The sequence below is a fragment of the Amblyomma maculatum genome, chromosome 7, assembly GCF_055883805.1.
Source record: "Amblyomma maculatum isolate TAMU_Amacu chromosome 7, ASM5588380v1, whole genome shotgun sequence".
Taxonomy (NCBI): domain Eukaryota; kingdom Metazoa; phylum Arthropoda; class Arachnida; order Ixodida; family Ixodidae; genus Amblyomma; species Amblyomma maculatum.
Window position 1 is genome coordinate 53561204 of NC_139350.1, and position 26475 is coordinate 53587678.

General features: G+C 44.9%; 1 protein-coding gene across 3 annotated transcripts in view; it reads right to left on the bottom strand.

The window, feature by feature from the left end:
* Positions 1-26475, bottom strand: part of LOC146183221 (uncharacterized) — a 235550-nt gene that overhangs the window by 91846 nt on the left and 117229 nt on the right. For all 3 annotated transcript variants that reach the window (XM_084609091.1, XM_084609090.1, XM_084609089.1), the window contains exons 3-4: positions 15142-15183; positions 8639-8708 (exon numbers count right to left, since the gene is read on the bottom strand). In XM_084609091.1, the coding sequence (XP_084465217.1) occupies positions 8639-8708; positions 15142-15183 (112 nt within the window). The remainder of the gene's footprint in view (positions 1-8638; positions 8709-15141; positions 15184-26475) is intronic.

Here is a 26475-nt window from a genome sequence, read left to right on the forward strand (position 1 = left end):
AATGCGTTAGAAAAAGTGGCCAACTTATATATGTATTGCCTCATGACCTCAAGCTTAGCAAAATCATGGAAGAACGCTAACATTATCTTAATTCATCAGAAACGGGACGTGAAGGATTTGAGAAATTGCAGGCCGATCAGGGCATTTACAAGTATTTACAAAGACAATCACTATATAATCAATGCAACCTGCAGCTTATATTAACAAAAGAACAAGGAAGTTTTTCGTAATGATTGATCAAGAATAGACCGTATTTACACCATGAGTCAGATGGCAAAAATGCCGGGCGTATAAGCAACCCTAATAATAGATTTCTTAAATTACGAGAATACATCTGACCCATTCAAAACTTCGTGCAGTTGTGAAGGTATTGCGGAATCAGAGTGGGGGTGGCTGCACAGCCGCCACAGTGATTCCTAAAGAAAGTAATACTATCTCAGAAAGGGTGTCAACAGGGAAACATGTATTCTTCGGTGCTATTGACGGCGTGTAAACAGAAGATATTGACAGACCTAGATTGGAAGACTTCAGCAGTCATAGATTCATCGTTGACGTTGCCTTGATAAACAGTTGAGGCAAACAAGAATGGCGGGTATAAATATTGATATGCCGAAAACTAAAATATAGTCAATAGCCTATGAAGGGACCAGCAGTCTTCGGGCGCTGAAAACGTCATAGGAATATTACTACTTAGGGCGGGTAGGGCCACAGATCTAGATCACAAGATGATATAACTAGAAGAATAAAAATGGGATGTAACGCATCTGGCAGGTACTCAGATTATGAATTGCACTTATTCGTTATCCCTCAATAAAGAAAGTGTATAATGGCTGTATGTTACCGATACTAGCATATGGAGTAGAAACGGAAGAAACGTGAAATCGTCCACTTTCTTCTTTCGTGCGCGGCCATGTACCGCCTCGTGTCTTTAAATATAAAAGCAGTGCAAAAGGTTCAGCCTGAACTGATGACAGCGGCACGAGCTATAGGAAGGAAAATGATTGATGTAACGATAAATGGCAGGAACAGAGCGGAGTTGCGTGGTCAGAGAACAAACGCGGCATAATAACATCGTAGTCGGAATCAGGGCACATATAATGCGGGGACAAGGTTATAGACGGTCGTTTACGGTAACGGAGAGTGATTCAAGTGAAGGCAAGCAGCATGCTGCCGCAGAAGGTCAAGTAGGCGGGTGAGATGCGCGCGTTTGCGGAGACTAGGTGCCCTCAGCTGGAACTGGACTTGGTTAATTGGAAGGATGAGGGAGAGGTCTGGTCTTGAAACGGGTGTTGTCAGGCTGCTGATGACGATGATGATGATGCTTACGGCGATGACGATGATGGTGGTGGCATTCAGGGATGTTTGAATGTGTTCGCTGAAGTATACAGTATACTTGTATTCTGGTATAAGCTTAAGCCCCTATTCATAGGAAGGAGTTGGTTTATAAAATAAATTGGAGCTTCCTGTTTTTCAGGCAATTGTTCCTGAAATGCTTCCGATATGGGTCCTTTCCTTTGACCAGATAGCTGTACTCTCTTGCTACGTCCAACGCCTGATCGCTTGTTCTCAAGCACTGCTATTTTTCCAAGCTGCTAAACATTGATTGTTAATTTCTAAATTTCTCCTTGTAGTTTCCCGGTTAGGTTCACAGGCATAAGGCAAATACATTACACAATCCCAGGTTACTAAGCTGTTTTCCACTAACCCCAATACGTATCATCCCAAACCAACCCACCGAACCGTCTGAATATCGCTTTTAAACATGCTCTATCCAACCCACCGAACCGTTTGAATACCGTTTTTCAACAAGCCTTCAATAAGAGCGGACAGATTGCCTCACTGGTAATTTCTCGTCTGATGTATGGCAATGACTCGCTCCTACGGTGCGTTAGTCGTAATGAAGAAAAGCGCACTAACGACAGAGACATGGTGGCAACACAGGGCGGTACTTTTACCTCACCTCAATGACGTAGCACCTGCATTGTTTCCGAAGTTGATGCTTGGGTAAGCTTGCGATAAATGCGAAACTTCAAGTGAGAGAACGCTGTTAGCTTAGTTTGCATTGGGAAAATGAGCAAAGCCAGGCCACAAACCCCGTTGGAAACCGATCCTAGCTGTGGACGTAAATGCAATAAAGGACACTGTGTTTTCGCTGCTTTACGGTCAGAGCACCGCTTTTCGTGCGGCGACGTAAAGCTGGGCTGGGCGACGCCTCCCGCGAAGAGTGATGCGCTTCCGTTCAAAACCTTCCGCCAACTATGCGTGTAGCGAGAAGGCATCGAGGGACATCCCTGATTGCTACACGCCGCGCTTTCCTTTAGTCGCGAGATGTTCGAGCGTTAATAATCGGGTGCATCCCGTCAGCTATATATACTTTTAAGGCCTGATGTTATAATATACTCCCAAAGCTAACTACCACCTCTGCGCTCTTTGTCACGGGAAGTCTGTAACACTGTAGCAACTGTGAACTGAGTCAACTGATCAGAACAGCGCGCCCTGCATAAATGCGCCCCGCAGAGCCAGTCGTCCTGCGACTGGTGGCTCCATCCGTGAGAAGCAGAGAGAACCAGTGTGCAACGCAGTGATGGGCGGATGCCAAGTTTCCGAGTGGCAGCGCACTACTTCGCAGCAGACCACCACAGTTTTATGTTCGCGCGGACTTCTGCTAACTTGAGGACTGAGCTAGACGTTCAATCCACGTTGCAAAGAAGAAAACAGAACTGCCTTTACTTTTACTACAGCATCTGTTGAAAAATCGTTTAACACTGCTCAAGTATTTGAGGAAACATTTGCTACAAAGACCTGATTGGTGGAGAGAACTGCAGGTTCCACATTGCTACAAACTACTTGTGGAATGAAGCCGGCCAGGATAATTAATTTTTATGCCACGATGGCGGACTCGTACTTTTTATAAGGATTTGTTGATTCTATCTTTCTATCTCTATAGTCTTTCTGAAGTACTGCTCAAAACGCTTTGTTGACTCCAGTATGTGGTAATTAAGGAATAACATGCATTCAACTTGTTTTGTAAAATTGCACTCTCTCTCTCTCTGTAAGGGTAAAAAAAGCTCGCAGCCGATTAATCGAATCAGTCCCTCAGTCACGGTGACATGCAGAACGCAACAGGAAAAGGAATACGGTGAGCTTTTTTTATCTTCATTTTATCCTTCGTGTACCGACTTTGTCAAGGTGGAACACCGATATGCATATTCGTTTAGTTTGTTGCCTTTAACCACCATTGTGAACTGGCCGAGGCTAACAGCGGTAGTGATAAGCCGGAGAGTGAAAGGCAGCAATGGTGAAATTTTAATCTGCCCTCTCTAAAATAGCAACCATCTTAAAAAAAAAGAATTATTTGTGATGTGAATACATTTTGAATGTTTCGAAACGACACGAAACAAACTCAAAATTTTCCGAATACACTCCGCTTATTTGTACTGATATTTGCTCATATTCTGGCTTTCTATGAGAATCGGATGACGCATTTAGTGCAGTATAGATATTTTCGAATAATTTGGATGAAGTGTAAAAATTATTTTGCCGCATTTTTTAAAACTAAAACATGAATATATATTGAGGAATGAAGAAATAGCTATTCTTCGTTTCTAGATATTCATTGTCAATAAAAGTAAGTGTTACAATTGTCAGAACTGAATAAGATATAGAACAAATTCTAAATTTGCTGAAAACCTTCTTTTGAACCGTAAACGCCGAATTATTTCACCCTGAGGTTTTTCCAAGTAAAGATACAAGTGACAGCGGTTTGAGTAGAAAGTTTATTGTGTTTCGTTTCTGAAATTTCTAGTGAAACTTATTTTGGTTTAACCCAGAAAAAAAAAATTCTTTGAAGTTGAGCTCTCGCGCCCAATTTGCGTCATCTCTTCAGACACGAATGTTGTGGTCAGATACCGCTGATATCACGTAACGTTGAGCAGGTAGTCTGACATCGGTAGTGACCTGTCCCTAGGGAAGGTAGTAAGCGAGATCGTTCTCGCCTTCGAAGTTCGAAACGACCCGCTTTTTCGCGATATCGCTATAAGAAGAAAACGAGGTTGTACAGCACGCAGTCTTGCATGACCACAAAAGAAAAAAAAAAAAAAAAACGACCATTCAACAGATGGAATCGAATATTCGGCAAATGCGCCGCGTTCCGCTCTAGGCGACGACAGGCAGAATTGTAGATAGCGTGCTTAGACGGGCTGAGGCTGCGAAGGGGGAGTGTTTTACCGTGACAAACGCGTGTGCATAGAGCGTAAATTTCATACACATTCCGAAACGGCATATTAACTTCTGAGCCTTTGCCGAAAGCTGGAGGTTATTGCGATTGTTTTGGGTACGTACCAGAACAGCCCGCAGTGTTCACGAAAAGATGCAGGAACCTCCAGTGAGATTTTCACTGATTCCGAGACAAGTGCTGTGTAAAGGCAAGGCGCAAAGCGTGGATCGAATCAATGCGCACAGTCTATAGTGTCACTTTTGCAGAAGTGTCGGCTTAAAATCCGAATGCGTCGGAGTATTAGCAACCGCCTGCATACCTTTGAGACTGACACGAACGCTGGCGTTGGCCACAACGGGCTCTCCAGCTGAAGGCGTATACAGGTGAGCTCTGACGTTACCCGTGCGTGCAACGGTATAGTGAGCGTCATTAGTGAAGGTTTCAGTAAATATGGCAGTGCCACAAAGGCGAGCAGGATATTTAGTGTGGCCGCTTTATTACGATCAATTTCGAATTACCAGCGCAAAAAACTCAAAGCACTGTGGATGTAGTGAACGCTTTCAGCGTGCTGTGAGGGTCGCTTGTCCGCATTTTTCTCCTTAATGCTTTTGCAGTGTTTCCTTTTTTTTTTTTTTTTTTCTTAATAGACATCGTACCCAACAGGACTTGATGCCATTTTCAGTTTAGGTTGCATGTTCTTCGAGAACGTGATGGCGCCTTTAGCGATTCCTGGTTCTACCAAGGTGAAAGTATGGCGCTATAAGCATTGGGATGTCGCCTGAAATGACAGGTTAGTCATAAAGGTATCTGAAGCAGAAATCTTATGTCACCGTGTCACAGCCGAGCTTTTGGTGATACTGCGTTTGCTTTCTCTTATCGCGCACATTTTAAGCTTCATTAGGTTTGCCCATCACATAAGCTTACATTCCTTTATTACAGATGGCATTCAACACATGCGAGGTACTTTGATAACTTGCATTCCAAGTGGACATTGAACGACCGGGGGGCGCTTTTGCTATAACACTAAATATCTTGTTTCATTTGTTTTTGTTCCTCTGGTTAACGTCGCTAAGCAGTGTTTTTACTTGGTAAAATGCAGTTAACAACCGCTCAACTCTTGAACCGGCACAAAGAACAGGGACACTGAATTAGGAGCGGCCAACTCGATAAACGAAACACTTATTTTCGCGCGCTCGCCGCCTTAGTAAGCAAACCAGAGAACGCCGCTCAGTTATGACTTACTCTCAAAAGAGGGCGCTTATAGCACGATTGCGAACCGAAGCTTGACCGAGCTTGGGATATTTTCGTCCGAATTAGATCGTTGAAGTGGCCTCCGAGAGTACGTCGCGAAGCCAAGTCCTCTCCGGCGGGAAAAGCGAGTCACACTTGCGGTGAGCGCAGCCCGCTCGCGCGGAGATGCCTCGCACGCTAGAGCTTCACCTACGTAATGGCTCACCCATTATAGTTGCTACTATCGAAGACGGTGGTCCAGTTTTCGTACCATGAATGAACTAGGCCGCTGTCTAGAAGTAAGCCGTTCTGCGTTGCCTGCTGATGCCGGTGTGGGTTAGTGTAAGCAGCCTTACTGTTTTTTTTTTTTTTTGTTCTGTTTTCTTACGCGACGCGAAGACAGCTCGTTCGGTCGAAAAGTCGCCGTAACTAAGAGATGAGGAAGACGTGTCGGAAAAATGGTACGCACGTGGGTCCGGTTTGAAATTGTGATGCAACAGTTACTTATGCAGCATTATAGGTGGTGTTACACCATTTCTCTTCTATTTTAGCATACATCTGCTAGTAAAGGAGGGGACTACTTTGCGATAGAGATTCCAATCAACGACATATCTGCTTCGATCCAATTGTATGCCATTCATTGTAAGTGCAGGCGTCGACCCAAAAGAGAGGCCGATTACTGCACCTTTCTTTCCCTAAAAACTGACTTTAAAAAACTCTCGTGTTTACTCTCAAGGCGAGCGTTAAGCGTTCTCTTAATTTTTTTTCTTTTTTTTTTCCCAATTGAGGTTACCGTATGTGCTGCGTGAACTCACTTCTGCAGTCCATCGTATTTACTTCCGCACAGAGTGTGTTTCAACGGTTCAGTTTAAGCATTTTGGAAAACGAGACACCGAACAAATATTATGAAAAGTGTTCGTCGCAGAAGGAAGGCTAGTACGCGGTATACGAATGCTAAATCTGCGCAATTTATCCGGCACAAACAACTATTTAAGTGTGGATACAGCGCACATACCTGAGCCTTCCACATCGATCTGAACTGCGTAAATCCTACACACGTGAGCCTACTGTGGATATGTATATGCTCATTCTTGTGTCGTTCTTCTTCTACCTCAGATAACACGGCAGATACCCACAGGGGGGCATTGGTATAATTTATGTTTCCCCGTGTGAACGCAACTTCTTTCTTTTATTGTAGGGCCAAGTGGTCCGCACGAGCCCCCCCCCCATACACACACACACTAAGAAACAAACGATTCTTCACCATTGCTGAGAGCTGGAAAGACTTGATAATCGCCTTCTTTCTTCTGCTCAGGGTGTCAAGGTTCCTACAAGGTTACATCAATACCATGTCTGCTCACCGCTATCGAGTTTTCCTTAAAGAAGTATTCATCACCCTTCCTTTCTCTATAACTGCCTATAACTTTTCCTTTAAACACGTCTAAAGTAGAAACCACACTTGCGACCGAGAGCTGCACACGTCGTCTGGCCACAGTGTGTGTGTATGCGAAACCTTTCAAAGTGAAAGCTCCTTCCCTAGCTTGGCCGGCGTGTGCTTCATATGGCCTTGAAGGCCTTCGCGCCGCTCGCTTCTTCTGACGTGTGGCGCGCGGAGCCGGCGGTGCTCAATCCTTCTTTTTTTCACGCAACTGGCAAACTTCATTCGGATCGATACGTATCTCCACAGATATACAGCATTGCCTGACACAATCGCACGCAGCCTTCCGGCCCCTGCCTTCCATTTACCGCCACCGTCACTGCTGCCCGTTTGGCTCACTTTCTAGGCCCTACCCCTTCAAAATGCCAAACGAATTGTAAGGACAGTTTGCTCAAGGCTAAAGTTCCGCCATACAGCGTTAGCAAATATCTATAACTATCCGCCATTACCTCCTGGAGTGCAAGTTCTGAAGGATGTCGCTGAACGGTTATCAACTACGCATAACCTCCCTCTGCGAAATTACTTCGTCACCTTCGTGTCGTCTTGACCCGTAGTAGAACGGAAGTTTGGGCGAGTAGGTTATGCATTTTTTGTATAAAACAGCGCGAAGACGCAGGACGAAGTGGAAGAAAAAGACACACGGCGCTGATCCGAAGGATCTTGCACACTGCTTCGTCCTGTGTCTTCGCGCTGTTTTATACAAAAAATTGTCTAGACCCGGTTGGGGTGTCCTTGAGGTTCAGTGGCATCTATCGAGGAGTCGCAAGCTTTCGCTTTGTCTACTCAGGTTTAGCCATGTTAAACATTTCCTTAATGTTTACCGCTTTAAATAAGAATAATCTTGACGAATATTTTTTGAAAAGAAAGGCGACGAATTGTTCTATTACACCCGCCATCGTTCATGTATTTATTAGAACAACTTCAAGGAGAAATAAACTGGCGTTTATGGTTCAATACGCACCTTTCTGCAACTATAGTACTTTGTTTTTACTGCGATGCATGCAGTTATGTCAGCTGGAAATTCTTTATAATTAAAAGACCCTTAGACTGAAAACGGCTATTAAGGAATTTTCTATAGCAAATTGATATTTAAAAAAAGAAACGAAAAGTAGTATATACTTATATTTACTTAAATTTTGCAAAAATAATTAAACTCTTCAAAAATACATAATCTGGATCACATAAGAGGCCATATTCTGCAAAAATGTTTCTAACAAATTTTAGACGTGTGCTCTAAAAAGTGGGATTTTTTATCAATAACTGAGCGGTATTGTTGTTGTTATGGTTAATAAAATTATATCAAAAGAAATATTGTTTTTTTTTTTTTTTTTTTTTTTTTTGCCGCCAAGGTATCTGCTATCTCAATTCCTGAAGCACCTACAGCGGAGCGGCGGAAATAGAGAGATAGCGAAGAAAAGGAGGGAAGTAGAAATGAAAGAGCGAGCGACAGCGAAAAAGGAAAGGGTATTATAACAAATGCAATCATAAGGTGGCTCTTTCATGGATTTTGAAAATGTTAAAATTGCGCTCACTTCACGAATAATTTTAGTTCGACAAAACTATTTTAGGCTTAGATTACGCACGTTGTGGTAGGTTGTCATGAATGCTTTTGACGCACTGGGAGGTGATTGAGGCAACGTCTGGGATGTTTGGCATAGTGCACAACGACCGCGATATGAGTGAGTGTTTCATCTCGGACCCAAAGTGGGCTTCGTGGGATACTGGAAAGCATTGAAAAAGCACTTATAGCTTACCAAAGTCTCCGCTTCCTTCGTCGTAGTCGGCGCCAAAAAGGCTGGCTTCCTTGAATTCTTCCTCGGCGTACTGAAAACAACAACAACGACAACACTGTGGAGCTCAGTGCCGAACTTAACATGGTAAGTAAGATGGAGCAGCACTTGCTTTTAATTAAAATAATTTTCTCAGTAAAAACCTGACGGCGAGTGTTTTACGGAGCCGTTCTCCGTAAACGCTAAACATTTAAACTAGCCCTTTTCACTTGCTCCCCCGCCACCATGGCTCAGTGCTTAGGAGGCTGTGCTATTAAGCCGGAAATCCGAGTTCCTACCGAGGTAACCCCGTTTCGATAGAGATGAAACGAAAGGCACCCGCTTACTAAGGAGTCTCAGTGCACGTTAATTAACCCGTGGTTTAAATTACGCGGAACACTACATTATGGCATTCCTCATAGCTTGAGTCGCTTTATGATTAAACCCCCTTTAAGCCCCTTAAACCCAGACTGCCTGCAGACAATCTGCAGTGCTTAAAAAAGGAGGGACTGTATAGAACAGCACGAAACTCTATCTGATCGACGTTTTCTTACTTGCACCTCAGATTTTTTACTAGTATAGGCTTACACGGACGTTTGTTCTGATATGGCTGATCAGTGTTTATATTACTGCTGTGTCAATACACTCAACTCCTTTACCTTAGCTATCGAGGCTCTATATGCATACCTCATAGGCATGCGCCACGATTTAAATACAGTGAGTCGCCATGCTCAGTAGCTGTTAGTAGCCTTCATATGCCCAGTGTGTTCGCAGTGAACAGGCCAAAGTAAATTATTGACGGCTTTATATCTCAGGCGAGAAACGGAAGCATTTCGAATATAGTTACGATCGTCCCACTGAGATATTTCCAATCAGGTATCGCAAGCATATTTGCCACCCCCCCCCCCCCCTTTTTTTAGGCAAAAATAAAGACTGGGAGGATTAAAAGAAAGCAACAACACGTAATATCATGAATGATTTCGAGTGTATGGGATAGTAATGAAACGAAAAACTTTTCAATGGTGTTACCCAATATGTGTCCATTCCAAAATCGTTTGTTTGAGCAACGTCTCCTGTGCTTCAGTGCGTGCCGTCGCTCGTCTTACTAAGTACCCGTTTGGTCTCCACGGTTGTCTTACCTACCGTGACGTGACGTCACTTTTGTGTAGCAGTAGATTACATAAATTCGCGAGCTGCTGACAAGAACGCCTATGCCCTAAGTAAGCTAGCGGCTAGTGAAAGAAATGAAATATTCGCCCATTACCCCTGACACGTACGTCCCTGTCAGTGAAGTGGCCTCTCTCGCTTTGAACGATCGGCGTAATCATGGAGACAAGGGAAAGAAAGAGCGGAATAACTACTGCATGGAGAAGACTTGATAGGCGAGAATCATCTGATCAGATCAGCACTACAATCACGAAGGGAATTGCTTCATAGGAGGGTTGTTAAAAACAACGTAATGCAGATACAAGGTCAGCGCTCCGTTCTGCAGACGTCACGGAGTTAAACCACGGTCAGTAGAAGTGACAAGGCGGGTAATGCCATTACTAGTATCGATCAAGTAATCGAAGTAACTATCGACTTATGCACTGATCTGTGCAGTAGCCCAAGAAATCCGGACGATAATGCGAGCGAGAATAGCGCAGGGCAATCAGAGACTCCGTTGGTAACAAAGAATGATATAAACAAAGCCTCAGAAGCCATAAAAAGAGCAGAAGCAGTTTTAGAGGATCAGGTAACTGCAGTTCTGTTGAAGAGCGATGGAGAGATTGTGCTATGAAAGCTCACCACCCTGCAGTGTATAAGCAATGTATCATGACTTCGAGAGTATTTGGAAGTATACTTCCTTCGGTCATGACTGCACGTAGGTACGTGTACATTTGCTTAAACAGCTGAGGATCGTTTTGTGACTAGAAAAAACACTAACCGATGTTTTACAATCACGAGCTGAATGCCATCCGGATACCTGCAGACTGTAATCAAATATTTTTTTGCGCATTACGATATGTTTTGTGAATATCTCCTTGTAGCCACAATGCCCTCGCGATGCCTGTTTGCTGCCTTCGTTGCGTAGAAAGTTTCTTAAGACAAATTAAAGGCTCACATTGCATAGGTGTTGGGACGCAACATATAACCAATCGTAGCGCATAACCCAAACACTAGCCGCAAATGACGTGAGTTCATTCTTTGAAAGCTTCCACAGACTCGACACCGCTGTTGTATGCTTCAGGGTTTCTTATTCGTTACAGCAAGGAAGCTATTCGCTTTCCTGCACCCGATTTCGTTTCCTCATTTTATCCCTACTGAAAAGAGAGCAAATATGAACTTACGTAGGTTAACCCAGTCAATAACACAATATCTATCACGCGAAAGAGAGCTCAGCAACGATGATCGCATTTTGGAAGTTGGGAACTATCGACGGCTGTTCTTTATCATAGACGCAAAAGAATGGAAAGCTGATCTAGGCGATGGAACATTTTCGAAGGAGCATGCCTCTCATAAACCGGGACGAAGGCGAAGAAAGGACAAACACAGTGACTGAATTACGAGTACAGACGTACTGGATTAAAAGAAAAAAATTGACATGACGTAGCAATTCTAGAACAATCCAGCACACTCTCCTAGACTTCATACATCGGTATCAGCACACCCGGGTACTTGCGGGGGAGTATTTGCTTAAGAAATTTTAACATGGGTGCGTCAGTTTCCCCCTCCACCCCTCTCCTATTCATTGTCTTCCCTTTTCTTGTTCTCTCAGAGAATTCTGTTTTGTATTTGGTGGCATAATCGTAGTATGGTTTGGGTACATATTACCAGAATGTTTCCAATATATCTTCGGTCTAGGGAAAGCGCACCATTTGTTTCGTCTTACCCATCCGGCTCGCTGTCCGTTTCTTCAAAATGATACGCAGCTGACAATTTATGGATGCCAAAAAAGAAAGTGAAGTCCTCCAAATGCCCATAACTTGAATGACGTATTGCTTAAGGCAAATACGTATTGCTTAAGGCTAGAAGAAGGCAAATTCAGCACGCAGATAAGAGGCTGCGGAATTCGTGGCAAAAGTGCCGTAAATGAGCGCTACGCTGTACATCTTAATATGTAAACTTTAATTTCCTTCACAATTAGTAACGTTACGATGCCACCACTGACTACGTTGCAGAAGCTTCGGCGCATGATCGCCGCCCTTAGGTGCAACGAGGCGGTCGAAATGAACATAAAAAAACACCTTGCAATTTATCCACCGTATGGTTAATTTTGAGCAGCTAACTTTTAAATCTTGATATGACAAGGCTAAGATCCAGACACATGGTGTTGATTTTGTCCATGGCACAGAAATTAGGCTAACAGAAGGTGTGCGAACAGCGAATTATTATTTCCAAGCCATGTATCAGTCCTCTGTAAAGACAGGCTTATGCGCGTGGAGAAGGCGCCATGATCGTGATAACAAGCGACTATCAGCTGTCGTTGTTTCCTCTTGACATGACTACTTAGCTGATATTTGAAAGAGGCAACACGTCAATACAGTCTGTTGTCGGTCGTGAAACTGTCGGCATCATTTTGTGGATTCCTTTCACTGGGCCATTGAATGCGTTTTTAGCAAATTACTCACTGTATCCTTATTTTAGGTGAATAGTTTAACCCCCCTTCTCTTGAATGGTGTGCATCATTTGGCGATCTCGAAGAAAGCCAGTCTACCCGCGACAACTTTCGTGGTACTTTTTACTTGTTGTGTTTAACACATATGGTGCACGAGCTGACACACATGAAACGTAGTTTCAATCCATTCTTCCCTAAAGAACCTACCAGAGCAAAAATACACATGTTAAGAGATATAAGCTACCATAACTTGGCATAGTGTTTACACTAGGCCAAGCCACCAGATAAATGTTTACGTAAAAAGCTGCGCTAAAATAGATTTTGAACTACTCCAGTGTGGGGCCAGGACAAAATGCATCGCAAGCTGGAGGACTTCGCGCCGGCGCATTCCACCATAACGGCGGCCATCGCAGAACAAACGAAAACTGATTGACGTCTCGTGACAAACTTGAAATCGAAAAACTGAGCAGAAAAACTCCACATTAAGACAAATGTTGATGCTTCCTGCATGGTTAACGAAGAAGAACAGCAAGTATATGAACCGAAAGAAAAAGGCGCGCAAAGACTTTGATACTATTTTCACCTCCCAGTCCGGAAACCTCAGTCACACTTGGAAAGCAGCGGGCGGTGCAGCTTTTAGATTAGGTAATTACTTTTCGAACCCGAGTTCCCGCTTTGGATGCGCGACACTTGTTAAAATACGGCCTGGTGCCATTTTACAATGCGCACTCGTACCTAATTAAGCGTGGTAGTGTGTCGTCTGCTTTTCAAGTAGCGGCGACAAAAGTGGCCCGCATATTATGTAGAGAAGAGTCATAACGCTAGACCGACGTCTCTAATGCGCAGGCTACGTACACTTGAACTAGTCTGTAGCGTTCAGAGGCCCTGCCTCCAAAGTTCAATGCCAAATACAGCAAGGAATGGCACGAAGAGGAAACAAAAAATTACAGGGGTGCGTTTAAGTCTGCTTACGTCCAAAAATTCGAAAGCATTGCGAGTTCCGTGCCCAGTTCCATTATGAGTTCTGCGTTTCATCATTTAGCATTGTTGCTTAGTATGCGTTTGCATTGGTAAAATTATGACGAAGTCAAATGTGGGCCTCAAGGAACCAAATTTTGGGGGTGGCTCACCCAGACCTTGAAGTCTCCACTGAGCTCGCCATGCTAAAATTAAGTTAGACAGCGATTTTGGTGAAATGAAGACGAAGTCAAATATTGAGGTCCAGGGAGGCGAAATTATTGCCCACGTAAGTTTGGAGGTCTCCACTGAATTGGTTATATTAAATTTAAGTTAGCCATTCATTTTGGTCCTATTCTGACAAGGTCAAATTTTGGGGGTCCAAGGGCCAAACGTTGCAGGTGATCTATCCAAGTTTGGAGGCCGCATTATCGAACTAACGATGCTCTAATTAGATTGGATATTAAATTTTGTCAATTTACCTCGCTATTCGTGCGGACGCGCTCTTTCGACAGCCCCCGTCCACAGCCTAATTCGTTCAATATAATCATTAACACATCATTTAAATGATTCACTGCATTAATCAACTATTCCTACTATTTACACATAGCTTTAATCAAATGTTATATTAATTACCCCGCAATTCATGATTGACAGTTCGTGTGGACAAATTTGATGACAGGCTTCGTCCATGTCACCATAAACCACGAAATGCTTTCGCTTTAAAGGGCCACCGTTGGCTAAAATCCCGTACCATCATAAGCTGTCCTAGAAATTACATTAACACGTTAACCTTAACCCTCGACGGCTAGATAAGCAGTGCTTTCTTAGAATTGCGTTAATTTCACACAGTCGTTGCCATTGTGTGATGACACTGTCGATGCGTTACTTCCTTTTGATTTTTTTTTTGTTTGTACTGTTTTATTGTTCTGACTGTTCAGTTCGAACTCGGCATTCTCTTAATCCTGTTATCCTTGATAGGAATGTTTTTTTCAGCGCGTGAGCGTTAGTACCACACGGTGTCGAAAAAAAATTCTCAGCGGCGTCGGTGGCATCAACCTCTTCTAGCTTCGCAGCCTCAAGAAATTGTGGCAGTTGGATGGTGACAAAGCCGAAACATGTAGCACACTTTAGAGAGTAACGCTAACGTGTATCTGTAGTATGCGTCTCAATATTCGGCTGTGAAGTTTTGTTCACCAACTTTCAATGATGACAGCTTGATGTTATTAACACTAATCTGGCTCCCAGTTTTACCTTCGTTCTTTCCTCACTTTGCAGGTAATCTACAGATGTGGGCTCTGGTTCTTCGGGACATACTGCGTTTCGTATTCGTTATGTGCTCGTGGCCCTAATTCGTCAACATAAAAGCGTTCTGTTCTCCAGATTTCTTTTCTTTGTTGCTTTTTACTTCCATTTTTTTTTCTGACTAGGCCGGCCCATAGAAGCTGCTTATTGCTCTCACTAACTGTTGCTGGTTCAACACTTGCCCTGTCCACCTTCGTCTTCCTCCTCGTCTTTCCATTCTGATTCTCCTAGTCATACAGAGAGAATAAAAAGCCCGAACCAGAACTTCAGCAGTTTTTTTTACAATATAGTAGCAGTATTCTTGTTTCTTGATTGAGAGCATTGGTTGAAGTTTGAACGTCTGCATCGCTGGAGGAGCGACTCTGATAAAAATGGTTCGCCTCATTTGTGGTATGTAGATTCAGACCCAAATAGAGCTGCAGAGTTCTGCGCAAGATAAAGTAACACATACAGAACTAGAAAACTGCGCTTTGTTTAGAAAAGCGGAAGCTGCACGATGCGCAGGTAATTAAAAGTGGCCCTAATAGTTCGCCATATTTAGGCATAAGTTGTGCGAGAAGCAATGTAAAGCAGCATTTAAATCTGAAGACAACAATGGACACTGTGCTGAAGAAGAAATAAGACTTACGTCACCATTTTCTGGCTCCGTGTATTCACCACTGCCGATAGGCTGCAAATAAGGAAAAAAGAGAATTAGGCCACCTGACTTCGCCAGCATAGCCCCATCGACATCAAAAATCGTGATCGGAGGCCGACTGTTTCTGAATGGCAAACACGTAAACAGTCAAGAGATGCAAATTGAAATGAACTACTGAATAATGGGAGGGCGGCGGTATGTATTCCGCGCAACAAGCAAGTAGCTGAGTACAGAATCATAACAAGGAATATGCAGAATATTTTCAGGTGTCCGCACTCACAGTCGCACCAAGGCCGTTCCCTAGGGTGCGAAGATGCCCTTCGGCGCAATATCTTTCTCGCGGGCCTTCCAGAGACGCATCACGAAGGACCGTTATGGTGCGTTACTGCTAAACAGAATTCGCAATTTCGGTTAGAGCACGTTTTTGTTCCCATGCACACTCCCACGCACATGACTATGAACCGCATCATAATTGCTTGACATGCCGATCGTCGCCAGTTATCAATGTAAGATGTGGAAAAGACATCGAAAACGTAGCGCAAGAGACACAATTTTACATGCGAGAACGCGGGAAGTTAAAATATTCCAGGGGCACTTTGGATCACTTGAGTGCAATGAGGCGAAAGCGTCTGTTGCGCGGTGGTCCGAAGTCCCCAACTACGGTACCTCTTTCTCTCGTTTTTCACTCCCATCATCCTCCTTTTCTTTACGGCTCGGTTAAGGTGCCCGCGGAGGATTGTGACAGATACTGCGCCTTTTCTTTCCTGTACACCAATTTGAAACGCCGCTGATGCCTGCTGTACTGCGTGTGCTTCTATATTTTGTATGGTGCGGCGTTCGAGGAAGCGACAAATGAAAAGCGCTACGCGGACGCCTGGATCGGACGCCCAGCGGGGTCAGCTTCGTATATGCGTGGATCACCTGGTGATGTCACCCAGTCGTGATGGCATGACCGGATGTGGCGTCATAATGACGTCACCGACCGATGACGTCACAATGTGATGACGTCATAGTCACAGCCACCTCTGTTGTTATACTCTTTAGTCATGAGTAATTAGTACTGTTAAATGCGCCGCTGACCACAGCGGGGGTGACTGGAGGTGCGCTGCCGGCAGCGCGCCTCCCGTCAGAGGCATTTCTAAGCCTGAATAATACATTTCCATTCGTTAATTGGTAATTATTCGGTTAATTATCTAGTCAGTTGTTCGTGAAATTACTTCATATAACTGACTATGTATTCAGTTTCTTAATTATTTAATTAGTTAAATATGCAATTAATACAGTGGCTGAATATTATTACTAATTACCTAATTAGTAAACTATCTAGTTGTCTAACTACCATGGTACTCATTACTGCACAGCCAATTAACCCTGTTAACTAGCTTTCAATTACTGTTATGGTTACTGTTAATGTCCACATATGGTGCTCTCTCGAAAGTGTGGCACCCTCTGCCGACAGCTCCTGCTGACAACGATGAGGCATATTAAAGGCTTTCGCCTTAATAGCTGAGCAGAATAGCCCCCAGTGCTATTCCGAGGGGTGTGTAATGGGGTCACCTATGGGATTGAATTGGCCTGCCCACAGGTAGTGGCAAAGGTTAGTTGCCTCTTTATAGTGCGGCCACTGCGGAGAGTATAGTCTAGAGTATACGGCATACATATTTGAAGCTACGAGGCTGCAACAATCTGTATAGACATCAAGGGGAGGTGTCCAGTACAGAAGAGCTCAGGCGCGGAGCGACTCGTTTCTTCCCGGAGGTTCCAGGTTACGGCGGAGCCAGGTGGCTGAGACTTGGCTGGGTGGATGCTCATTAATCAGTGACACGCCTACTTATGAATCAACCCTTTATTGAAGTGGCGACTGACGTTCTGTGATTGTGTACAACAGCGCGAAAAAAACGACAGGGACGAAGGAAGACAACAAGACGAGCGCTGCGTTCTGTGAGTACGGTGTGAATGCAACAGATTTGGGATTAGCCGATGAAGCTACAAGAACAGCTGCCTCCTTTGCGTAAGTTGGGTTTAACGTTTCATCGAGGCACAATTCCGCGGTCCTGAAGGCGTTGCAAACATGAAAGTCATACCTCCGTTCCGTGATCGTGCTGCGTCCACGTAGTATGCTGTGTTTGGTTTCTCCTCCCCTTCCTTCTGCAGCACCGCCTTATTACTTCCCTCCTTTCAATATTAAATGCAGGATGCATATTCCTCGGAATTGGAAACGCGCTGATGCGTCATCCTCACATGGCGTGTCATGCAGACCGCAACGCGTGAGACTGACTGATTACAGGCTGGATGTTTGGATGCAGTAACACAGTATGTAGGAGTTAACAATTAGGGGGAATTAGGAGAATGCAGTAATTAGGAGAATAAATAGGGATGAAGCGCGTTTGGAACGTACTCTCACATTATGACTAGCATGCTTACGGGCATCGATCAAGGGGAAAGTAAACAACAGTTGCATCTCACCTGTACTCACCTATGGGGCTGAAACGGGGAGGCTAACCAAGAGAGTGCTACTTAAGTTGAGGACAACCCAAAGGGCTATGGAACGAAAAATGGTAGGGGTAGCATTAAGAGATAGGAAGCGTGCAGAGTGGGTCAGAGAAATAACTCAAGTTACCGACGTTCTAGTGGAAATCAAGAAGAAGAAATGGGCATGGGCAGGACATGTGGTGCGAAGAGAGGATAACTGATGGTCGCTTAGGGTAACAAACGGGATTCCAAGGGAAGGAAAGCGTAACAGGGGGCGGCAGAAGGTTAAGTGGGCGGATGAGATTAAGAAATTCGCAGGGGTCAAGTGGGTGCAGCTAGCACAGGACCGGATTAATTGGAAGAAAATGGAGAGGCCTTCGCACTGCAGTGGGTATAGTCAGGCTAATGGCGATGAATGCAAGAATTAATGGGGAAGCAAACCTGTCCTGTCTGTCTATCTGTGCGTGTCTAGAAAAGTATGGCTGTCTTACTTGGAAGAAAGAAAAATGCATAAATATATCGTATAATAGCCCCGCAAAATGTACTGCGCGATGTACCACTACTTTTGGGAGCCACTTTGAGTGATCTGTGTTACGAAAATGCCGACAGCTGCCTTATTGTATGCTTGCATATGCCGAGGATTTTTTTTTTGCTGCACTGACAACGCTATACCCATGAAAAATTAATTTTGTATTGTCTGTGATGCCCATGTGAACTGCTCACAAAATTATGAGCTGTGATATGTGGCCTCTGTATTCACGCGGCCTTGTTAAGTCATTAGAATGGATCTGTGTGCCCCTTAAATATCTTGGCGTGAGGCTGAAGTGCCGCTTCAGCTTTCAGTTGTTAGTCGAGCACAGGGCTGCAACACTTTTCTGAATAAAAAATTATGTATTTATGCTCCAGGTCTCCCACAGCGCTGGACATTACATCTAGCATTTTCATTTAATATTTGCGACTTTTACTTGGTCCCCCAATTTCGAGCACATGCGATGTGACAGCGTTTTCAGGCCTGTTTGAGCAGTGACATTAACCCTGTACTCCAGGACAAATTCCTGTGGCTATGCGGTGAAAACTAGAGAGCCAACAAGCACCAGTTCACTGCGCAGCATCATATATAGTACCCGCGGAAACTTCTGGGGTCGTACACTGGAGTAACATAACATCATATACGCCGTGCTCGTGCCGATGGCTGCGCCGGCTGCCGGGAACCGCACGAAGCGGAAGTGGGCCGCGTCTGTTGTGTCTAGCCGCCGGTTTCTATAAGATTTCGCATTGCACTTGTTTTGAGAGCGTATATATTGTGCGGGATATCGATTAGTCGCGATTTTACGTTCGCACAGACTCAGTGGTGTAAAGGAACACATTTCTGCGTAGTTGGTGGCTCGAAAACTAGTAATTTCATCGTGAAGTCAGAACTTAAACCGAAACCATAACTGAGGTCTGAGATCTCTGAACTAGTTTGTGCAGTAACAGTGTCAAAAAAGGCAATCCTCAGCAGGTTTAGCTGCATAAGCACAGAAAGGTTTCTTCCAGTATATGACCTGCATCTCAGACAGTTAATAGTCCGTTTTTTTTTTTTTTTCTTTTTCGCGATTGTTTCCATCAGATTATTAGACCAATATTGCAAGTCAAATTTATGACTTTGCTTCCCAGCTCCGTTATTTCTCCAAATTTCACTGATCGCCTCTGTAGGACATATGCGGTTAGTTCAAGCAAGAGTAGGGTTTTCACAGTTCAGTTTTTAAGCAGTGGTAAAATTCAAAACATGTATTTCTTCTTAGTTCTCGATGGTTCATCTTGTCTCTTCATTTTTCTTTCCAGATACCGCCTCCTTGCTTTGCGCAATAAACCTTACGATTGGGCAAAAATTTCGAAAATTGCTTATTTTAACAGCTCGAATACAGAGCTTAAAAGATACAGGGCAATATTGAGCTGGGCCGCCCTTAGGCTTAGTAAAGCCCGTCGTCTTAAGCGAGCATGCGGGTCGACCATACCTTGCCCCGACCACAACTGCTCGCCAGCCCGCAGCTTGTGGCCGTTGCGTAGTGCCTCTCTCAGAACAAATTGTCAAGGGACGCGTTCCCACGGTTTCACAGAAAACATACCGCAGACCGTGATGGAATGCCGAATCATCTGCGATTCTGTCCGAGGTGAATCTGGGGTCGCTTACAGAAAACGAAAGCAAAAAATTAGAAGGGTTCAGCGCTGCCGAACCGAATATAAAGCGAAAGCATTAGCTGCCGGTGACCGAGCGTTCTTCTTCTTCTTCTATTTCTTCTTCTTGCAGGGGGGTCCAGGGGCCACGGCCACGCGACGAGCGGCTAGACCTGGTGTATAGTATTGCTTTCGCAATAAAACAGACATCCAACGGACGCGTGCGTGGCACGCCGAAAGCGTCTGGAGTCCGCACTAAATGACGGAGCAAACATCACCTAAACAGAGGCACGGAGCCCTACAATGTTCAATAGCATAAAGACAACAGCCAGTAAGTACGCGCATGCACACTTTGTGCCAAGTCGGAGTTGACCCGAGAAACAGGTGTCTAGAAAGAGGGGTGACGAACGCGTGGGCCGTCTCGCCGAGGGCGCCCGAGCCCCGCGCTGAAAATATAAACAGTGGTTCCCCTCCTCCCGCAGTGGGGAGGGGAGGAACACACACCCCGGCACTCGCCTTGCAGAGTAACTGTACGAAACACAAGAAAAACAAAAGTAAACAGATAAAGCATGCACACGTACATGACAGTACTTATCATCATCATCATCAGCCTGACTATATTCCCACTGCAGGGCGAAGGCCTCTCCCATATCTCTTCACTTAACCCGCTTCTGTGTTAGCTGCATCCACTTGACCCCTGCGAACTTCTTAATCTCATCCGCCCACCTAACTTTCTGCCGCCCCCTGCTACGCTTTCCTTCCCTTGGAATCCAGTTTGTTACCCTCAGCGACCATTGGTTATCCTCTCTTCGCACTACATGTCCTGGCCATATCCATTTCTTCTTAATTTCCACTAGAATGTCGGTAACTTGAGTTATTTCTCTGACCCACTCTGCACGCTTTCTATCTCCTAATGTTACCACTACCATTTTTCGTTCCATAGCCCTCTGGGTTGTCATCAACTTAAGTAGAACCCTCTTGGGTAGCCCCACTTATGCTTCGCGCCAAAGTGTGTGCAGGAGATAACGACGCTCTTTCCACCTTCGCATCATCCGAAGACCTCGCTCGCATGCAATGGTTGAGATGTATTCATCCGAGCATACGAAGTGCAGATTTCTCCTCATACTAAAACCGATTACATGCTACAACTCTATCTGTGAACACATGGCTCCATAAGAAAAATATTTGTTTCATGATCAGTCACTGCAGGGCAAAGGCCTCTTCCATATTCCTCCAATTAACTCGGTCTTGCGCTAGCTGCGTCCACTTGACCTCTGCAAACTTCTGGCCCGCTGGCCGGCTAACCTAACTTTCTGCAGGCCCCTGACTTTCTGCAATCACTTAACTTTCTGCCGCCTCCGCTACACTCTCCTTCCCTTGCCCTTGTAATCCAATTCATCCTTAGCGACCATCGGTTACCCTGTCTTTTCAGTACATGTGCTTCACATGATAATTTGTTCTTCTTGATTTCGAATAGAATGTCATTAACTAGAATTTGTTACCTGGCCCACTCTGGACGAAAGAAAAGCAGAACTTCTGCAACATTGCTTTTGCAGGATGTTACAAATTTAGCCGAAACTCTAGGCATTTTTTTTTTAAATTTATGCCTGGTGTGACAACACACATCTTCTTAGCGTGTCGAAGAGCTTTTTATGATATCGGATACATTTCATCCTTCTTTGGGACATGCCGATAACAAGAGAGATTGTGCCAAGTTGCCATCATCATCATCATCATCATCATCAGTCTGACTATACCCACTGCAGGGCGAAGGCCTCTCCCATATTTCTCCACTTAACCCGGTTCTGTGCTAGCTGCATCCACTTGACCCTTCGAACTTCTTTACCTCATCCGCCCACTTAACCTTCTGCCGCCCCCTGTTACGCTTTCCTTCCCTTGGAATCCCGTTTGTTACCCTAAGCGACCATCAGTTATCCTCTCTTCGCACCACATGTCCTGCCCATGCCCATTTCTTCTTCTTAATTCCCACTAGAACGTCGGTAACTTGAATTATTTCTCTGACCCACTCTGCACGCTTCCTATCTCTTAATGCTACCCTTACCATTTTTCGTTCCATAGCCCTTTGGGTTGTCCTCAACTTAAGTAGCACTCTCTTGGTTAGCCTCCACGTTTCAGCCCCATAGGTGAGTACAGGCAAGATGCAACTGTTGTATACTTTCTTCTTCAGCGGTACCGGTAAGCTGCTAGTCATAATCTGCGAGTGCTTGCCAAATGCGCTCCATCCCAATCTTATTCTTCTTGTTATTTCCTTTTCATGGTCCGGATCTGCGGTTACTACCTGTACTAAGTAGACATATTCGCCTACTGCCTCCGAAGACCTCGCTCGAAGTTGCCGACACCCCCGAAATATCCCTCCTGTGGAGCGCATTGGCCATTGCGCAAAGCCTCCGAATATTTTCAACAGTTTACCATGCATTGATTACGCAAAGCATTTATGACTGCTAATGTTTTGAGAAAATTAAAAAAAATCGCATTCTTTGAAGTCTATGCAAGTCCTGCGCATAATCTGCGCATTCTGTGCATATTTCTACGGCATGTTAATTGTTCGATATCCTTTCGAAAAGCTGCATGTCCTTTTGTTTTCCTTGAAGTGCAACATTCCTCTGTTCGTATTTATCCGTACAAAGTTGTTGTTCTGTACAATTATCATGTAATCTCTCGGATCATTACTAATAGGTGTTTTAAGTACTGGTATTCATCATCATCAGCCTGATTATACCCACTGCAGGGCGAAGGCCTCTTTCATATTTCTCCACTTAACCCGGTACTGGTATTACGTAAGTATTATTTCGTGTTTTTCGTGCAGTTGCATGGGGAGCAGGCCGCATGTACAGAAGGTCATGGCCTTTACTGACCTAACTCCGCCGTCCCACAGATGTGCAAAAATGTGATCAGGACCTGCCACTTTTTCCTTCTTCATTTTTAGTCATGGGTGTAGAAAAAAAAATAAAACCGGAGATAACCATTGAGCTTAACTCATACGTCACACTGTTTGTCTAACACGTAAAGCTCCATGATGTGAAGGAACCCGCAGCGATGGTGCATTGGTAAGGCCCTCGGCTACTGTGCCGAAGGATGCGGGATCGAATCCCGGCCGCGGCGGCCGCTTTTCGATGGAGGCGAAAAGCAAGGCGCCCGTGTGTTGTGCAATGTCAGTGCACGATAAAGAACCCCGGTGGTCGAAATCTCCAAAGCTCTGCACCACGGCGTCTCTCATTCTGAGTCGATTTGGGATGTCAAACCCCATAACCTAACCATACATGATTTAAAGGGAAGTTAGCATCCTGTTTGCCAAATCGGTATGAAATTCTTGATTCAACTACTGCGAAACCAGCTTCCCCTTGCCTGTCGGCAGAAAATGAGCAAGCCACGGGAGGAAAGCCTCCGTGTTTTAGCCAGCGTGGCTTCATTTGCGCCCCATATTCATTTCCTGCAACCAAGCATTTAGATTCTCACGCTTTAACTTGTATATCCTGTATCTGCGCTGATTTATGGCCGCGAGTATTGGCTTTATGAAAATCACGTGTGTGAGAAAGAAGGCAGGAAAACTGGAAACTATTTGTGAGCTGAATACAGCGCAAGCGCAAATGGGTTGTTTTTAGAGCGGTTTAAATTCCTGCCTCTCCTTTCCCTTTTTTTTTTTTTTCACTTAGGAGATACCGAAAGATGTTCGATCACACGAAGTTTTCATTAATCTTTTTCAAAAAAAAAAAAAAAAAAACTGTGCCCAATCCTTTAACGTGGACGTTTAGAAACGTCCACTCACAGTGACGAACGACACTTGTCGCATTGAAACAAATTTCACCCAAGGAAGAGCATAAGAGGGTAGAGGAGATGAAGGTGCAATGAGTCACAGTTAATACTGTTAGCTAAAGTAACTGACCGAACATCAATAACTGCACGAACACAAGAACGTCACACACGCTCAAAGATCTGGCTGGACGACTAAAGACCTAATCGCGAAACGGCTCAGTGGCTTCCCTGATCCTCCTCTCCCACAAAGTCGGCGTTCAGGAGAGGGACGCTTTTGTTGCCATTCATGAGGTATTAATGGCTTCTGGCGATGGCTGGCTGACTCGGAGGAGCGGCTACTCGGCGTTAAACACACACTCCCTCCAGGAGGAGAAAAACTGCCAGGCGGTGGAAAAACGAAGGAAATCAGCTGACACACGCCGTTTCTGAGTCGGTCCCCGTAAGCCCGGCTGTGCTCGCGGAGGATTTACCAGCAAGCGAGGCTGAAGCCATCCATCAGGAGCTCGAAAGAAGCTCGTTTGAATTACAAAGATGGTCTCCTTCTTGAGCGGGAGGGTCAGCCGGACAAGCCCTTCTGCCGGGAGGGACGCTGCTTACCACGCCGGAAATGAAGTCTTCGATCGGCGAGAGGCGTATCACGCGTGAGGATATCATCGTCACGGAGCGTGTGAAACTCAGTCTTCGTTGGCGTTATTTCTTTTCTCATGTCCTTCGTTTCAGGAGCTCTTGCTTCACGACATTAGGCTGGTACCTTTCTCGAGAAGGTGTCGATAATTGTCAGCTACGGCAGAAAGGGGCGAAAAGGCGTTCGCCTAATTTTGTACAAACGCTGAATGATGCGTAGCTTTGCCCACAACGATCAGTCATACTTTGGCGAAGGGCTGGGAAAGTCTACTTGCATAGGCACATTTATCAAATAAGAATAGCAAAGGGAAATGGTGCACTTTTTGTTCGTGGTTTGTTTCATTAACATCACTGCATTCGGTTTGTGTTCGATATTCTGTCCGTCTGTGATGCGCAGTGCTTAAAGTGGCCTAAATGCCTAAATAAGACGCCGCGTAGGCCACTACATGTGGCCCAGTGCTATCAGTGACTTGCAAAGGCTGAGAGACATGCACGGAAGCCGAGTGGTGAGAAACATTTCACGACGGAAGCCGAGAAACATTTCACGACCATCATAGCTATACACAATGTACCAACCATTAGCACTTGTCAGCTGCGTTAAGACAGCGGAGGCTGTTGTTTATCGTGGCACGCTTAAAAGTCAGAGATGTTCGGGCTATTGGCTGCAGAGCAAGCATTACAGGTATGACACTAAAATTACATCACGTGCCGATGAAAGCCAAATTTTTCCCCACCTGTGCGTCTCCACATGAGAGCTCGCCTGGTTCGAAATCTGGATGAAGCATTTGCTTCACTACATGCGTTCTTGACTGTACATACCAAATTTTATTTCTTTTTCCATTATTTTCATCCTCGATCACTCGCAGCGAATTTTCTGTTCCCTTTGGCTAAGCCAGGAATCTGAAACCATCTGAAGCTTCTCTAAATGGCGTAGTTGAATTATTGTTTACCAGGGCAGTAGGCTACGACGAAATATTCCCCAGTGACACCGTGCGCCGTCAAGAAGCTGCCGCAAAAAGAGGGCTGTGTTCAGTGGAATCGACAAACGATCGATGTCCCGATACCAAACAAAGTGCGTAAGCTCAGCCAACGAAACTCAGTGCCAATGCATCCCCAACCGCATAAAGTGAAAGAAAAACAAACCCGGATAGAAGGAAGCCCAAATAAAAAAAAAAAAAACGCGAGAAAGTGTGACAAAAAGAGAAGAGATATCTTGTGATTAGCCAAGATATAACCCTACTATAAACAGAATCGCCGTTACGGCCAGCCTGCAAGAAGCGGTGGCAACAAGAAGACCACAACGCTGAACCTAGGCCGAGCAGTTTTTTGCTCCTTCTAAAAACTTTACACACGCGTAAACATGCGCTACCTGTAACTTTGAGAGCCGGCCGCTGATGCTCTACAGGACGCACAGGTGCAGCAGCAAACAAACGGAAAGTGTTTAGCTTTTGCTCGTGCATATATATGGTTGCAGTCAACTCGCGTCTGTCGCTTGTGGGAAATTATACATGAGCTATATGTAGCTATTTTCATTTCTCCCATAGGTTTTCGACTTGCTAATAACCCATCCTGCTGTCCACACAGAAGTTGTCCAACGAATTGTCGCCAGTTTCCACGGTCGGCATATCTTGTTCCCCTCCTTTTTCATTATCCGCACTTTCCACTCATTCGTCACAAAACAGCAAAGAAGGTGCGCAGCCATTGTGATACAACACTTACTTGTAGCTGTTTTGAGGGGAATGCGCCACGAGATTGCATCCACTGAGAGCGTGCTCGCAGAGAGGAACAAATACATTTCTCTATGGACGACACTTTAAAATCAAAGACGCTTTCGTAGTGGGTGCTCAATAAGCGATAGCCTTTAGCTGGAGGGAAGACAAGAACCAAGCCCCGACGAGCTTTCAAGAGAGCATGCTTAAGTCAGCGTTGTCCTCTCGCGTCTATATAGTATAGTTCCTTATAGCACTTCACAGTTTCCTGAAGCCTCTAGTATACGAGGAGGAGAAAAACACCTTTATTTAAGGCTGGTACTAAAAGACCTGATGAGAAGTGGCTGGATGAAGTCACCGAAGTATGTTCCATGGGTTCTGCGCACTTCTCAATCTCGGCGCTCGGACTCATTCTTGTCAGCATCGCGCGCAACCAAAAGGCCAGGGCGGATATGCAAGCACGCACAGAATCCGCCAATTCGGGCATTCGCCGTCGACGCGCCAAGACACGCACGAAAAAAATAAATAAAATAAACACAGGCGTTCAGGGCACTGAGGCACGGCACGGGGTGTCTCGTCTTGGTAGCCA